The following is a 17,702-nucleotide window of genomic DNA, read 5'->3' as shown; positions in this document are numbered from 1 at the left end:
CTATAACAAAAATTACATAAATCTCTGATAAAAATGTTCATTATTTATTCGGCATTGAAAACAAAAGATTACTGTAATTTGCAGTGACTTGTTGTTAAATCCGTTCGCTAAGGTCATAAAGTTTTAAAGGGATTCTTCCTGCGGACAATAGGTGATCACTCGTCAAGTCAATTCACGTTAGCAAGGTGCGCGATAGATAGGTAGAGGGCGCATCGATCGTAATTAATTCATTCTCGTATTCATTTCCATATCGAGGCGAGTATTCTTTATTTGTCATGGCGGGACACTGAAGCGCACATGTCTTCCCATCAAACAGTTCAATTAAGATTGATATAAGGTAAGTTGGGACATTTTCTTCGCATTAATCATGAGTTAATAACTTTTTCTATGAGATTGTGAAAATTTTTCTGTCATAAATGTCGCCGATTTCCCACGAGGAATGTAAGTTTCACCGGGTCTATTGTGCGTTTTCAAAACATGGCGTTGTATTATATGAAGAAACAATGAAATGGTGAAAAAAAATTTGATTGTGCCCTTGATCGTGGCAGTCATCACTTGCCATGCATAAATAATTGATTTTGCTGTGTACGTGTTTTCGTATCTCTCGTGTATTTTGATGCTTTCTTTGTTGTCTTTGTAAAATTTTAATTTCAAAATAGGCAAGTTTCAGACATGACCGAGCAGAGTTCATCCCTCTTGAGGGTTCTGATTGGTCGAGACAAGTGTGTCACTAAATGTTTTCACAGACTGTTGTCGCAGAAATTAGGTCAATTTAATTAATGACGCGCAATCATCTCGTTAATCATGGAATTTACTGTTGTAATTTGATTACATAAACAACAAACTATTACTGAACAAAAGTTTAATAATTAGGACAATAAATCTGAATCAGGAAAGTGATTAACCAGCTGATTCAATAGATGAGTCAGAGATCCACCCTGTCGGTCAGTAACCATCCAAATAACAACCCTGTAACATTCTGGGGTAATTGATCATCAGGTCATTTCATAAATATTTATTTCTAAGGTTTTTTAAACTTGACACCAGGTCATTGTGAGTGTTTGTTCTTTGTTTGGAGTGGGTTTCCTTTGTTATTGGAACTCAAGTTAAATTTAGAATCAACTACAGTCTGTCTCTAACAAACAATAAACAAAGAGTTTCCTGAACAGAAAGCAACATAAGGACCATGGTGATGGATGATCACTTACTTTGACTGAAATCATCTTATAAGAAGGATATAATTGAACATTCTTTACTGAAGTCAATTTAAGAAGTATTAATGTTATTAAAATTAAGTGAATTTGATACGGATTTATCTTCAGCCCTGAGGTAAGAAAAGAAAGACAGTCCACATGTTTATTGTTTATATAAGTTCATGTTGGAAAGTGTTAAAAATATTTCACACACTTTATATTGTCTAAATTGAATATATATGTCTTGGTTGCTTTTTGTTGTACATGGAGTGAACATAAAGCTACATGTACTTATGAAACCTTCTGTATGGTGAATTGTAAAATAGTATTTAACGACCATGTCATCTCAATCAACAGATAGCCCTTTTTTAAATTGATTGATTGATTGTTGGGGTTTAACGCCTGAGCAGCAATATTTCAGCTATATTCAGGCGATGAACATGAAAAGATGATATGAAAAGGGGATGGGACACAAGGGCAACAGGGTCGATAAAATTCAGATTGCCACTAGAAAAAGGAAGGGATGAGTAGGGTCGGACAATTTAGCCTCCTGTGGCGGAACGCAAAGGTTCTTACTATCGAATTAAGGAAGAAGGAACTGTAGAGGAAATAAGTTCACACTTTTCTGGTTTTTAGACAATAAGTATGTAACTGTGTGAAATAGTACTAAATGTACTACATGTAAGTAACATTGCACAAAAAATGTTATTATGGCCTTAATCTTTAGGAATTGATGGTCAGAAAAGGGTTTAAAAAGGTTCCTTAATTTACTTACGACACCTTGAAAATTTAAAGTGGTTGTCCACTTTAATCCTGGTCAGAATCCCATTCATTATGAGCTCAGTTCAAATTAAGAGCTGTTTTGGGTTTGACTTCTGCAGTCATGTAAAGCTGTGTCTTGTGAAAACATTTTATTTATTCTTTTATGGATGATTTGATGCTTTGGCTCTTAAATTGTCCTTGAAATACATGTGTAGTCGCTGGATAAACAACATTTATAAATTCAATGTGCATATTTTGATTGAAGTAATTTTTTGCCATCAGTAAAACTTCCACTATGTCAAGTAATGGTTATAATACCATGGGCAAGAAATAATAATTACATTGAAAAGTAATATGAAAATATCTAGATTTCCTCTATGAAAAATTTCAGTTTGGTTTGGATGTTCAAATTACATGTAGGTATATCATGACCAGGGAAGGAAATTTACTCAAATTCTAGCCAGTTCTGAATACAATTTTTCAATACATGTATATATGTATTTACTTTATGGCTATATAGATTTTTTTCTAAAATTAGTCAGCCCTGTCTCAGGCTGGACGTAGGCTACTATTTCTAACTCTGTCATGACCCTAGTTGTTGTCTAATGAGTAAAATACGGTTTGAATTGTCTCGATGGTCTCATATGACACACTTGGTTAAGTGTTGGAGGACATCTTAGCAATTCTACCCTGTCACAGTTCTACCAATGTTTTAAAATATGTAGTCAATGCTACATATCATGTATCCTATAGGTATACAGAAAAACATAGCATTTTTAAAACATGTAAACAATACATTGGTACGGTTGTTGGGGACCGAATATCTCTTGTTAAACAAAGAAATTAAAAGGAAATGTTGAATTATTAGAGGGAATACAGTTTGTCATTACCATCCTTATATACCGCTACAGCTTGTGAATTACGTAGTCACTGCTTCTCCAACAAGCAAATGGGCTATGATATTACATAAGTGAGTGGCAACTGGCTTTGAGTGTGTATAATGTGTCTGTCTTTCTGTATCTTGTTGATTCTGTGAACTAGCTAATTAACAATTCAGCTCAGGATGTTTTATTTTTTGCAAATTTCATGTACCTTGGTACATTGTAATGGACTGCTATGTCTTTACTGAGGATTTGGTTTTCCTGAAGTGGATCAGTGCTCATGATGCTGAGCAATTCGGGCAAAATAGTTATCCTGGGGTCGCTCACTTCGTCCTAAGATGACACGGTCACCACAAGCGAAGTGAAGTCACCCTCTCATTTTCAGACATCGCCCATGAGCAGTATTTTGACCAGAGTTATCTCTCTTCTGATAACTATTCAAACTAAAATGGTGCCCCTTCTAGAAAAAATAAATTGTAAAAATTTTCAAAATCTAGTGAATATTCAATTACAAGCTTATCTTTTCAAATGTTTAAGACAAGGTAAGGATTGAATATTCTTCATTCCAGCTTATGATAATTCATGTTATATCATTTAAATTTCGTATTTGAAATTTGTCGTGCAGTTTGGATTAAATTTATCTCGATTGATAACTCTGTAGAAAACCCAAAGCATTTCTTTTGACCTTCTTGTTTCATAACTAAACAGTAAAATTTCAATTTCAAATGAAACATTTCTTAATCTTGAGACAAGTTCGTACAGACTGCTACAGTGTGTGTCAATAAAGTTTAAAGTCTTGATTTGACAATAATAAATTTTGATCATGATTATTTATATTCTTGATCAACTTATATCAAGAGACAGGATATTTTGAACAAGAAATCATTATGGATTAAGTGGGATCAAGAAAAAAAATAGAACAAAATGAAAATTCCAACAGAATGTCACTTCCTGAAATTTTCTGTTCCAATGCTGCTAAAAAGACTGAATCAATAGGACAATGAAGCTTTGCTTTATTCAAATCATACATAAATTTTACTGTAATAAATTTGGTAAGGGGTATACTAGAGGTATAGAAATTCAATTTCATTATGATAGTCAATCAGTCGGCAAGGTGTTTTCATTTTGTCCAAAATATTTAGTTTCTTACATATGTAGCTCAAAGAAAAAGTAACTTCTATCTGAATAAAAGAAAAATAAACATATAGAAATGCCTGTTTATATTGTGTGCATGTACATGTAAGTAACATATTACACATATAATTAAAAAAAGGCATTTGTGAACGATGCATGTACACCTTCACTTCTCCCTGACCACTCCCCACTTCTCCCTAGTGTTTCTCTGAAAGAGAAGTCCCTTCTTCCTGTTTTTCTCAAGTAGCTTGAGCCCTGAAGTGGACCATGAAGTCATAGACCTTCTATTACATTGTAATGAAGTCTAAAGAGTTAATTTGAACCCCTGTTCATAGATTTACCTGCTACATGTACATTACATCTATATTTTATGTATTCCTTGATGAACATATGGGCCAGTCTTAAAATATTGTTTGTTTGCTATTACCCGACTACCTTGAGAGTGGTGGGTAGGTCATTAGGGAAAATATTTTATTAGCATTGAAAAACGTTGTATATACATTGAATCAGAAGATAAATGTTGAAGGAACATTTTATTGTCTGACTTAATGTTCAAGAAGACAAGAACAGACAATTTGATAAAAGGCGGTTGGAGAGGAGAGAATGAACAAGTTCAGGGGGCGGTTGTGACCCCTGGAACCTTCAAACATAGGTATGCTATCCTGAAGTTTGTATATTTTGTGGAACATACAATGTCACCTAAAAGGTCAAACAGGCCACATAGTTTAGATTCTCTTTGAGAAAGAATTATTGCAATAAGGGGGCAGCCACCTTAAAAAGGAGCATACTCATTGCAACTAGAGATAGATCTTGGGAAGATATGTTTGTTTTAATTTATTAAGTAGTGCCAACCATTCATTTTCTCAGTTTTTGGAGGATTTTTTGTTATCTGTAATAAAAAAGACGTTTACAATATCAGTTTTCTTCATTATTTCATGACCATTGACAACATCATTGGAGAAGTCTTCCCATGTGCATGTAGTATTAAACCTTAACAACCTGTTAACAACCAGGGTCTTTGTTTTTGTCCCTGTTTTCAGGCTGATGGAAGAGGAGATTGTGAAAATCTCCTACATGCTGGAAGCGTATTAACAAACCATGCAGTAGATGAAACCTGACACCTGAAACACTTGAAAGAGATTAATAATGCAGGATTGAAGTGTGTAGTCGATCATGATTGGAAGTCAAATATGCACCAGAGACAGACCTGTCACATATTCCAGATCATGAACAATATTGAAATAAAATTTCTCTGATGTAGGACCAGTAAAATTTTGTCAGTCACATGGACTTGTAAGGGTCGGTCATAGCAAACAGTATTTTAATTTAGGCCTTGTATTTGGTTAGAATGGAAAAAATCTCCCTGTGAAATGAACTATTTGTCCAGATTTGTGTCAAATTTATAAAAAAAAATTTCAACCACTTGGAGCCTCTAGTTGAACCAATTTAAAAAAAAACCATTATTCTCATGAACTCTCTTAGATGATGTAGTTATTAAAATGATAGGGTAATCAGATTTTGTAATGTAACAACTACATCATTTGCATGAAAAGGGCCTTATTCTTTAGCTCCATGGTAACATAAACACATGTATGCAGTGTATACAAATGTGTAAATTATGAATTTCTTGTAATAAGTGATTTTGTGGAGTTTGAGTATAAAAATGCAATGATACAATTGACCTGGGTATTGTTAAAAAAATAATTATATGAATCTCCATCAGATTTTCTATATAATGAGTATGTGACCATGATGTTGGACAAGTTTATTGATGATATAGAATTTCCTAACTTCTGGAAAAACCAGAAAATGGTAAAACCCAAAAACCTTGGGATTTTTACATACACAATTTGTTTTAATCTGGAGTGAGGATTAATTTACATTAAATGAAAGTTCTTTGATTTATCAGACCTGACTGAGAAATGAATGGTGAAAAATCTGTAGAAGCCCTTTGTAATTAGTTTTAAGTAAGATACATGTATGTTGTATATAGCAAAATTCCAGCCCAGCCAAGAATTATATTTATAGTGACAGCTGTGAATAACTAGTCCCAAAGAAGTTCATGTTCATGTACTATTTGTAGTCACAAGATAACATGAAGAGAAGAAAAGAAACTTGTCCTCAGGAATGAAATTTATCTTTCCTTCATCAGAAAACACCTCAGAATAAATTCCACTTGCCATGAAACACTGATCAATTTAGGAAATACATGTAAGCTTTGCAGAGGCCCATTGGTGAATGCTACTGTAGATTTAGTTAGGCCCCCCCTTATTTTGCTTATTTCAATGTGGTCAGTATGAAATTTAACTTTAAAGTTTGCCCTTAAAGTGGAATTAAGTTTATTCCATGTCATTTGAAATAACTCATCATACAGTAGACCAATAATTAGTACAAAATCTACACCAAGGAGCCCAATGCAGGTACGGGTGTCAAAAGAATAGTCCTGCACAGCACTAAGCTTGTAAAAAGACCAATAAATAGTGCTCAGAACCCTAGCTGGGGGCTAGGGCACTCTGCCCACAGAGCAACTGGGTTGTGTGCCCCAGGTGGTGGAATGGAGTACCCCTGGCGTGTTACATACTAGGATCGTCGGGCTAAAATACAGATAACCTGACCGCAAACCATAGTGGTGCACTGTGTTGGGAAAGATGCCACCTTCCATGTACATTAAAAATCCCTGCTGTGGTATTCGATAGGAGTAGGAATCTGCGCTCCATCACAGGAGGCTAAATTGCCCGACCTTTCCCATCCCTTGTTTTTTTTCTAGTGGCAATCCAAATTTGTCGACCCTATTATCCTTGTGTTCCATCCCTTTTTTCATTTCATGTTCATTTTATCATCCATTTCATGTTCATCGCCATAATATATCTGAAATATTGCTGTTCTGGCATTAAACCCCAACAATCAATCAATTAATCATGACAAGGAGATTAGTTATGAGTTAGTAGTTGAAATATTGACTTCTAAATAATGCTACTTTAAAGGACTTTTTTCAAAAGTTGTTTTTAAGCACAAAATAATTAACTGGTCACGTACATGTATAAAATGTCCTTGTATTTGACTGATGGAAAGTATACGTCCATCAACAGTATTCATTAGATAAATCAGATAAAGTTTTAAAGTAGAAATATTTATACACAAGTCATTTAACAAAGTTTGTACAATGTACTGTAAGAATAATAAATAACATTGTAATGGTTTCTGGGGTTAGGCAACATACTGCACGAAAGCTTCTTTAGTATATGCAAATATTTTGTCAAATAGGCATACATGTACATGTATTTATCATCAGTTTAAGTAGTGTACCTTCTTATTTCATGTAGTAGAAAGCAGTTAAACTGTTTAAGTCCAGATGATTTCTCTTACATTGAAACCCTTTGCTGCTAAAGCTGCATTTGGTTATGCATAATACCATTATTAATGTTTATTGGAAATCATTAATTATTTAGCAACATTGTGAACATTGTCATGTGTTTAAAAAATCTTAGCAATCATGATTTGTGAATCAGAGAACCTAAACAAAGAAGTATGACTCATGATATTCCTGAAAATAGCAACAAAGAAATTTTGAGTCATAGAAATTTCATGTCAAGGTAGAAACCAGTATTGATGATAGGGTAGTCTAAATATTAGATTATTGGTAAAATTGAATTAGCTTGAATTCAGTCATAACTGTCTTTTTACTAGGAAGTGTTTTATTTGTTTGGATAATTTGTAATTGTGTTGTTGCTAGAGGGTTCATTTACAGTGAAGAAGTACACATATTGTTACAGGAAACAAACCTGTTTCTTTTGAAGTTTTAATTACACTTGTAGTTTTGAGACTTTAGACATTTAGGAGAAAGTTTGTTTTTTGTTTTCCCAGCTAAATCTATATATCAGATGTATTGACATGTCTGGAAAAAAATATTTATGAAAAATCTGAGAATTCATGTATGTTTGATGGAGGTCTGGTTACCCTAAACCAGAGCTACATGTAGTTGTTTACATTGTAGCCTTAAAAAATAAATATTAGTACTTTTGTCAAACTCATTGGTACACATTTATTCAATAATTCTATATTAATTCAACCCTTGATTCAATAATACTGAGTTGAATTGAAGAACAGGTCAGTCCATATTTGATTACATGTGCATGTACATTTAGCCTGGCATACTCTATTTACATGTAATTTCTGGTCTTTAATTTAATAATACATGTAGCACATAAGTAGACTTGTTATAAAATGTACTTAACAAATATGTAAGCAGTATTTGACACTTTCACACCATTAGTTATGTAAGCTGAGAAAAACACCAATATTGTATTTCAATTTTGATTTCCTACTACAATGTACATGTAGCTTTTGTCCTTTTGTTAACATCTACATTGTAGGGAAACCTACATGTACCTGTAGCCAAGGTTTATGTGATCAGTACTTCACAGTGCTATGTAGTCTTTGTAATCAATGCCCTGATGTTTTCTTACTTAAAAGAGAACAATTTAACAAAAAAAATTAACATAATAGACAGTATGTAGTGTTTTCCACAAATTGTAAAGACATGGTTATTTAAATATTTTGAGGGCACTCAACCGTCACAGGGAGTTTCATTGTGGGGACCCCACCTTGACACTAGGGTTATTTATTTACTGAAAAATTAATAACACCATAAACAGTATCTTCAAAACTTGATTGTGTTGTTCTTTTTGTCCCTGGGATAGGGATAAGTCAGAGTGCCTCTCCACATTTCTACATAACTTAATTATGTCTTTTTGTTGTTCCTATGCTTTGAAAGCTTTTGTAGTTACATTTTTGTACATTATTTCATTGAATTATCAGCTTGTTGCAACCTATGTTTTTTTTGTTTTTTTTTTCAGAGAATCAGAAGATAATCCAGGTATGGCATCGCCAACCCCATCTCAAAGTGACACTGTCACAACAGCATCAACAACATCCAATTCGTCAGATAGCGAAATGGAAAATGCTACACCTAACACAAGATGTTCCATTTGCCATGAAACATACACTATTCCTAAAGTGCTTACTTGTTTCCATACTTTTTGTCAGCCCTGTTTGGAGAAAACGCAGGAGGTTGCAGACAAAATTACCTGTCCAGAATGTCATCAAGACACGTATCTGGGAGGTCAAGGCCTGACAGGTCTTTTACCAGATTATGCTGTTAGTAATCTCCTTGAGACAAATGCATTAGACACTAGTGCCTTACACTGTACTGGATGTAAAAGTAAGGACACCAACGCTGTTGCTAGATGTTTTGATTGTGCTAACTTTTTATGTGCCAACTGTGTTATGGCTCATCAATTTATGCATTGTTTCGAAGGCCACCGTGTTGCAAGCCTTACTGAGCTTCAAGGCAACAAAGAGGATAAGACTGAGAAGTCAATATATTGTCCAAGACACAAAACTGATGTCCTCAAATTCTTCTGTAAGACCTGCCAGCAACCCATCTGTAAAGAATGCACTGTTTTCGACCATGGCAGAGGACATGACTGCCAATTTATCATGGATATTGGAGAGAAACAGCTGGAAATTATGCAGCACATGGATAATGATGCAAAGATGAAGGCGAACGAGTTACGTATGTCTGCCAAGGGTATTGAACACCTATCTAGTCGTCTCCAGGTTCAGTATCATAAAGCTCAGAATGATATTAATGACACCTATAACTTCTATCGCGCCATGCTGGAAGAGAGAAAACAGGAGTCATTGAAAGAATTAGACCAAGCTTACAACACCAAACAAGTTGCCATCAGTGGACTTGCTCAGAAAATTCAGGAAAACATCGACCGCCTTTATTTAGGTTGTGAATTCTTAGAGAAAATCTTGAAGTACGCAAGTGTCACTGAAGCATTGATGTTCAAGAATCTAGTCGAGCAACGATTTCACAACATGTTTAACTTCTGTCCAGATATAAACAACCAGTCTTACATCGATATTGAGTTTGTATCCAACTTCCAGGCAATCACCGCAGGAGTTCGTAACACATTTGGGTACATCCGTGAAGGTAGTGATGAGATGACTGGTCAGATTCAGAAACCACAACCAATCGCTAGACCAAATGGTCTTGTCTCCACCTCACCACCATTGACTAATGGTCACAACATATTTGAGGCTCCACCCCTTACTAAAGAGTTTGGTTCTCAAAATAGCTTGGTCTTTCCAGCAAATGACACCAACATGTATGAAAAATGGTCCAATGGGTTAGACATCTTCCAGAATGGCATTGATGTCTTCTCAACCAGTGCTGATCCGCTGTTTGATTTAACTACAAAATTGAATTTGACTGGACTCTATCCACCAAAATCTCAGATCAAACGCCAGAAAATGATCTATCATTGTAAGTTTGGGGAATTCGGAGTAATGGAGGGGCAGTTCACCGAACCAAGTGGAGTTGCTGTCAATGCACAGAATGATATAATTGTTGCTGACACTAACAATCATAGAATTCAGATATTTGACAAAGAGGGAAGATTCAAGTTTCAATTTGGCGAATGTGGAAAACGAGACGGCCAGTTACTCTATCCTAACAGAGTTTCTGTGGTTAAATCATCTGGCGACATCATCGTGACAGAGCGTAGTCCTACTCATCAGATTCAGATATACAATCAGTATGGACAATTTGTACGCAAGTTTGGTGCCAACATTCTTCAGCACCCACGTGGTGTAACTGTTGATAACAAAGGAAGAATCATCATTGTTGAATGCAAGGTCATGAGAGTAATAATTTTTGATCAGTTTGGAAATGTCATTCAGAAATTTGGGTGTTCTAAACATCTAGAGTTTCCAAATGGTGTTGTGGTAAATGACAAAGAAGAAATCTTTATCAGCGATAATCGAGCACACTGTGTCAAAGTCTTCAACTACCAGGGGGCATACCTGAGACAAGTTGGTGGTGAGGGTATCACTAACTACCCTATTGGAGTTGGAATCAACAGTGCTGGGGAGATCCTTGTAGCAGACAACCATAATAACTTTAATCTAACAATATTCACCCAAGATGGACAATTAATCAATGCTTTGGAAAGTAAAGTCAAGCATGCTCAGTGCTTTGATGTATCTTTAATGGATGATGGTTCAGTTGTTTTAGCAAGCAAAGATTACCGCTTGTATATCTACCGATATGCTCAGATACCTGGACTTGGAATTTGAGAAGGATGAACTTAAAGAGGTGTTCAAGTGTACACTTGCCAAATTAGAGTGGCTTTGAGCAGCAATTCAGTAGAGTGCTTTTGATTGGTTGTTATAAAGTCAAATCTGATTGGTGGACACATAGGAAAGACCATGGACTGGTTGCTAATGATTTATTCTGCAGATCTGGTGAAATTCTTCAATCAGGATGATAATTTCTATAGAAATGTCTGTTTTTATTTGATTTTGTTGATATGAGTTAATACTAGCCAATTATGAACTAGTCATAATGTTTCAAATTTTACAAAAATGATGACCGCCATTTTGGCGAGGATTTAAGAGCATATCAGATGCATGTTAATTTTGTATAGAATGCCAAAGTGGCCATTTTTGTATTGCATGTGATTTTTTTTACTGTTGAAAGTTCAGTATTCTGTTTATTTTTGCCTGTCGATCAAACTGGTAAATTCCTGGTAAATGAATAAACAGTAAGTGCATTTTGTTTTCTTTTGTTCAAAGTCCCAACATGTACTTAAGTCAGATTACTTTGTTAAAACTTCATGACATTGTGAAGATTTTTCAGTGTAAGACAGAATAAGTAATGAGAAAAGAAGTGAAATTATGGTCAGGACCTGTAAAAGATGTATGAAGTATCCTCACAATGTCTGAACCAATATAAGCATAGGAAACAAAGTGCACTGAAAACTGTTGCCTTGGAAATGGCTTTCTGTGTGAAAGGAACATAGTTTTCACATTATTGACTATGTTTATTGTCAACAGAAGGCAGTCTCCACGTCAGTGATGTTGTGATAGCCTGTTTCTGTTGTGGCATTGGTAAACAATTTAATTTGCTGGCTTTGTATTTTTGTATGTTATCAAAACAATTATGTGCATGATGTTATTATAAATTTAGATATTTTGTGTTATAATATATATCTGTTCAGTTACTATAGTTACTATTTTGTTTTTAATATTTTCCTTTAGTTAATTGTTGGTGTTTTCAAGATATTATAAGTAACAAGTTTATTATTTTTTGTTCCTTGTAATTTATTTACAAATGTTCAAAGGAGTTACTCCCCTTTGAAACTACCTCAAAAGTAGGTTATTATTGATCAAAAGTCACATGACTGTCACTTAAAAAATTTAGAAATTTACTTCTAGAATAAGGTTATTTATGATTACAAAGTTAAATCTTGGATCTAGAGGACTATTGTTACAAAAATATTGACTAAGTCATTAACTCTGTTTCTGCAAGGTAATTCTAATGACTGTTGGTGTTTAATTCATATTTTGTGCCTGGCACATGTGTTCCACGAAAAGAAAAATGTACATTGTAATTTAGAATCCTGGTAATGATGAAATATAATGGACATATGTTAAGGGTAGTTAAGTATTGCTCATTTTTAGACGAATCTTGATAATAAATGTTATGATCTGACATTTTTGTGTAGTAACATATATTAAGGTTGAATTAAGTGTTAATGGAATTAACATAACTTACTAATGCATTTTTTAAAATAATTTTTGAGGCCATTCCATGAAAAATATGTGGTTTAAGATAGGATTAGAAAAAAATAGTTTTCCTTAACGAAGTGAATGAAGTGAAATGGATTTTTTCATCTTTTCAAATATAGTTTTTGATTTTCAAGCACACTTTTAGAAACAGAAGGAAGTAAGTTAAAATAGAAACTTTAAAGCCACAAGTTTTTCATGATGGCAGAGTCATTAAATAGACTGCCACAAATGTTGTGATAACTTGAACAATTTCAACATTTTTTATGTAAGCTTTAAAACAGAATTGTGCAATCATTTTTCTATCATTGTCAAAAAGTAATTTTCAAAAATTGTTTAAAATTTGAAATTATAAAATTGTTTTAGAATAATTTAAAAAAGTATTTAATAGCCTACTTTTTAGTATTTTAAAATGAATAGTAATATTATAATTAGGACTTTTAAAATAATTGTATACAAGTCTTGTTTAAAATATGTGTAAGAAAATAATATGGGGATAAGCACTTTTTGGATTAGCAGTTTGTGTGTGCATATTTTTTGTTTTAGTTTTCCTTATGGCATTATATGTATAGGAAATTAGTCAGTTGATGTTTTTGTATAGATTTTGATAATTTTCTAAGGTTTTAAGATTAAAAAAAGACCAGACTTTTTTTTGTATACGAAGTTACCTGAATTTTATTTTGAGATTGATCAGGTAAAAAAATGCATGCCATATATTCACTTGTTGTCTTTGAATGAAAAATGAAAAAAAAAAAAAAAAAATGCTTTGTGCTACTTTCAGTGTTACATATGCTACCAAGACAGGACTGATTCAGTTTACCACTGAGGATTTCAGTACTTTGATTCTTTCACTGGTGGCTTGATAACATATAGAACGCTGAACATGGGAATTTTTCTTTCCTAAAACTGAATTAAAAAAAGATTTGATATTAAAAACGTTTAAGTGATACTTATACAGCTGAAATTTTTTAATATTTTACAGATTTTATACTTTAGAGTACTTGTAAATGTCTGCAGTGGAAGATCAAGATATTTTTGAAAGTAGAATTATGACTCAGAAAGTTGAAAATTGGCATTCAAGGCTAACATTTGCTAATTTTTGCAATAATTCTGCACAAGTTTTAAAAAACCAAAATTTTCCAACAATGCAACCCCTGGAATCCTTCTCCCACTGGACTGCTTTCTGATTAATACAAGATAGATTGTTTATTGGAAGTCAACAAACTAATGCTCTTCTGAAAAAAAAAATTCAATCTTGCAATTTAAAAGTTTTGTATATTTGAATAGGGTTGACAAGTTTTAGTTGCATAAATATTTACACTTAAAGCGTTTTATTTTAAGAAAAGTTCCCATGATTTTGTTGTTGCTCATATTAAATTGTGTTCAGGGTGCAGAATATTTTTCTACAAATGAAGCTGTTATTGTTGACTGGGGGTTGTGTTAAAGTCGTAACCAAGGTGTCTTCCTCAGAATTTACATTCATATTTCATTGTATTTTTTTATCTGCTTATAAATTCTAAAATGAAAATGTTTGTAATTTCCTGTCAGTCAACTTGAGTTTGAAAGGACTGAAAGCTGACGATGAAATTTTGGTATTTTCGTAAGGCTTTTGGTTGGTAAACAGCTGAATTCAGTGTACTATTAAAAATTCTAGAAATATGAATGTAGATTTTGCTAGTGGTGAACTAGTAGTTCATTATCTGTGTAGTTTAATTGGTTACAGTAAAGTGGAAAACTGGCCTTAATTTTACAACGGAATTTTTATTTGTCAAAAGTTGACATCTGCTGTTGTTAACAATTTTCTTCGTTATAATTGTATTATAAAAAATTGTGCTATTTTGACAAAGTTGTTTATTAATTTTTTTGTTATAAAACCAGTGAACTACCATGCATTTTTTGCAACTTTAAAAAGCTGGTGCTCAAAGCATCTGATGTTACACCCATCATTTTCATTTCAATTTTTTCATTTCAACTTTTTCTCTTGCAAATATGCATGCCCCCTTTTTCTGATTAAAAACTCCTTGATTCTTATAATTAAATACTTAATGATATTAACAACTGAATTCCTTTTCTCATATATTTTGCTTTGAAATCTGCACATTGTAAGGTTTTTAGGTAATTACATTTTTCATCGATGTAATTGTACATATTTTAGCCATTTTCTGTTTGTATCAAGCTGCCACCACTAATTACAACTAGATAATTAGTAAATACTTAAGTTTGACTGGAATTAAACAAACATTTCAATGCAAAAGCCTGTACAATTATTGAGGAGAAAAACAAATTGTGCAATGAATCTATTCATCGTTCTGATGACATTCCCATCAGCCACACCTTTTTTTGTTCGACCAATGAAGTGAGAGATTTTCACTCATAACCAGAGATTGGAACTATAATTGCCTCAGTTGAGTTTTTGTTGTTATAATTTATTTTGCCAGTTGTTAACACTGTATTTTGCTTTATTTATCATCATCTGAGTAGATGTATGTTGTTAATTAATATATAATGAATTCCATGTTTTTTTTTCTTTTTTCTCTTTTCGTGTTAAGTTGTCTCAGTCCATCAGTGCTCAGCGAAGAGGACCAGGTATGAAGTGAATACTGAATATCATCAGTGGAAGAATGTAAACCTAGATGTATGATTCAGATTTTTTTATTGGAAAGTCTAACTAAACTCCCAAGAAAATACTAGGTCCTCTGGTTTAGATCAGTTCAAAATGTTGAGTAAAGCTTACATAAGAATAAGTGTAACTTGTCTCCAAATGTGAGATTAATATGATTCAACTGTGTAAGAGCTTTAAAAGCTAATATGTTGGTTAGTTCTTAGTATTTGATTGATCAAACCACTAGTCATCTTGTGAGTTAACCAAAGGTCAAGGTCATGAGACCTTGTCTTAGGTAGCCATGGCAATTGTTACCATGGATGCTGGTCCAGTGGATCTATTGTACAAAAGTCAAGTGCCATTTTAAATGTTTTGGTTTGTTGTGTTTTTTTTTTTTTGGAGTGTTGGTGATAGGTTATAAAAGTGTCACTTTCAATGTCTTCATTGCTTTTGTTATACATTGTAGTATATCATGTATATATGTTATCTCAATTTGTCCCAAGTGTTGTTTCCCCTGTATAGATTTGTCTCCCTTTGTATAGAGTTTTCAATGTGGAGACAAAAATTGTGTTTGAATTGTTTATTGGTTCTTGTTAGGGGAAAGTAAGACTTGAATTTTGAATTAACAACTGTCATCATTCATATAATTCAGTTGGAAAGAATAAATATAAGATAGAATATAGTTTTACAGGAAAATTTCAGGATCTTGTTATAAAATCTATATTTTTGAAATTGCAATATCATCAGCATTCTTGACTATATTTGTGTGCTTTGTAATTACAGGATTATGACACTGTGGGAGAGATAGGGTTATGATGTTTGTCTGTGATGGATGTTTTATGACCAGTAACTTTTATTTTTTGTTGACATCATCATATGCATTAGGAAGAAGCAATTGTCTAGCAATACATAGTTTTGTTTTACTCTATATTAAATTGTTAGTCCCATATCCAATACCAGATAACAAGGGAAGAAACTCTTCTTTAATCTTGGTTCATAGGATTGATTTAAAGAGTTTTATTGAATTAGACTAAGTGTGAGTGAAAAATCATCAAGTTGGACCATTTAATTGTGACCCAAGATAAGAAGAAGACTTCTGTATGTACTGTTAATTGCTGGTTAGTTGTTTTAAGGAAACAAATCCATATCAAGCCAAGTTGTTGATATAAGATTGGATGGTTTTGGTGTTAGCAGTAGCATATCAGCCAAACTGAATTGACTGTTAACATTTTTTTGTGCTGAAAATAGTGTTACTGTTTGTAGGTGTGCTTTATCACTAAGGAGTGTGTTCTGTTTCTAAGGGCAAAGTTCAGCATTGAGGTGTATAAAATTGATATGATTGTACAGTTTTGTCTTTGGTGTTGTGTGGCTTGTTAATTATTTCAAATTGGTGCAAAATCTGTTGAATAACATTTGATAAAAAAAAATATATATAAATCTTACATAAAAATTTGTTACCAAACATTTGTTAGTATTTTTGCAGTCCGAATATTGTTTTATAGTCTTGGCTATGAGTTTGAGTTATCCAGCTTAAAACTTCTAAAAGGAGATAACTACACTTTGCTTTGGTCATATGAAGTATATAGATAGTCATTTTCTTAAAGGTTAAGTTGTTGACAATTTTACATTTGTATATTAGAAATGCTAATTATGATCTGCTAGATATTTTTATTGCTGTTGACATAAGGGGCCTTTTCTTTGTTGAATCTTTAAAAAAAAAGACATTTTTCCATACTTGCCAAAAGATATTGGAACAAAAAATACAATTAAAAAGTACAAATTAATTTTGTATGCAAAAATGTCTGATTTTTTTTTTTTTATTTTGGAAAGGTGTGGTTAAATGTCCAGTGCTAGTTGTTGACGTTTTCTGTGTGTGTGTTTTTTTTTTTTCATTTGCTTCATTCCATTTAGACTGTTGCTATGTAACCATTCTCTGAGACTTATTATATCATAGGGAATTTGTGTTCAAGAGTTAATAATATACTTCAAATATGTTTGTTTCCTGTGACACGTACATGAAAATGACTTGTATCATTTTGTGATTTGCAAATTTTTTCTGATGGTCAAAAATGTTACATAAAATTGAAGATGTTTGCAAGAATTCTGTTTGATAATATTTCTATTTTAAGACTTGCTTTATCAGCACTGTTAAATGAATGTTATTGTTAGGAATGAAATGGCAGACAGGTCACATGAATAATCATGTGACCATGTTAGGTTGTATTGTTAAAATAAGATTTGTAATGAATTGGTAAGTGAAGAAATACTACTCGTGTTTTTAAGCTCAATGGGAAAGTAAGAAATCAATGGTAGAGTAGAATCCAACAAATTTATTACAAAGATTATTATTAGGTTTTCTTAGAAATGGCAGAAAAAGGCAAGCCCTTTTAATTTTTGCACTGTACATGTTCAGAAAATGGTGGACATTTTAAAGTTTTTAGGCAAGTAGACAAATCTTTTTGAATGTTGATGTTTTGGACATTATAACCTTTG

General features: G+C 32.9%; 1 protein-coding gene across 2 annotated transcripts; it reads left to right on the top strand.

Moving 5' to 3' along the window:
• The first annotated feature begins 224 nt into the window (after positions 1-224).
• LOC148604054 (protein brain tumor-like) lies at positions 225-15,126 on the top strand. 2 transcript variants are annotated; one of them, XM_088550348.1, is made up of 2 exons: positions 225-337; positions 8,827-15,126. In XM_088550348.1, the coding sequence occupies exon 2, from the start codon at positions 8,849-8,851 to the stop codon at positions 11,114-11,116; it is 2,268 nt and encodes a 755-aa protein (XP_088406474.1). In that variant the 5' UTR covers positions 225-337; positions 8,827-8,848; the 3' UTR covers positions 11,117-15,126. The 2 variants fall into 2 exon arrangements, with proteins under 2 accessions (XP_088406474.1, XP_088406473.1); XM_088550347.1 differs by lacking the exon at positions 225-337 and adding an exon at positions 948-1,329.
• The last annotated feature ends 2,576 nt before the right edge of the window (positions 15,127-17,702 follow it).

The sequence above is a fragment of the Perna viridis genome, chromosome 10, assembly GCF_037379345.1.
Source record: "Perna viridis isolate PV_CMFRI_1.1 ecotype Kerala chromosome 10, ASM3737934v1, whole genome shotgun sequence".
Taxonomy (NCBI): Eukaryota; Metazoa; Mollusca; class Bivalvia; order Mytilida; family Mytilidae; genus Perna; species Perna viridis.
This window is presented reverse-complemented; position numbering and strand designations above follow the sequence as displayed.

Excerpts from the sequence above, each read along its gene's own strand:
- LOC148604054 (XM_088550347.1), top strand. The coding sequence starts at position 1,280 with ATGTTATTAAAATTAAGTGAATTTGATACGGATTTATCTTCAGCCCTG. Across the intron at positions 1,330-8,826 it reads GATTTATCTTCAGCCCTGAG|AGAATCAGAAGATAATCCAG; the intron begins GTAAGAAAAGAA and ends TTTTTTTTTCAG.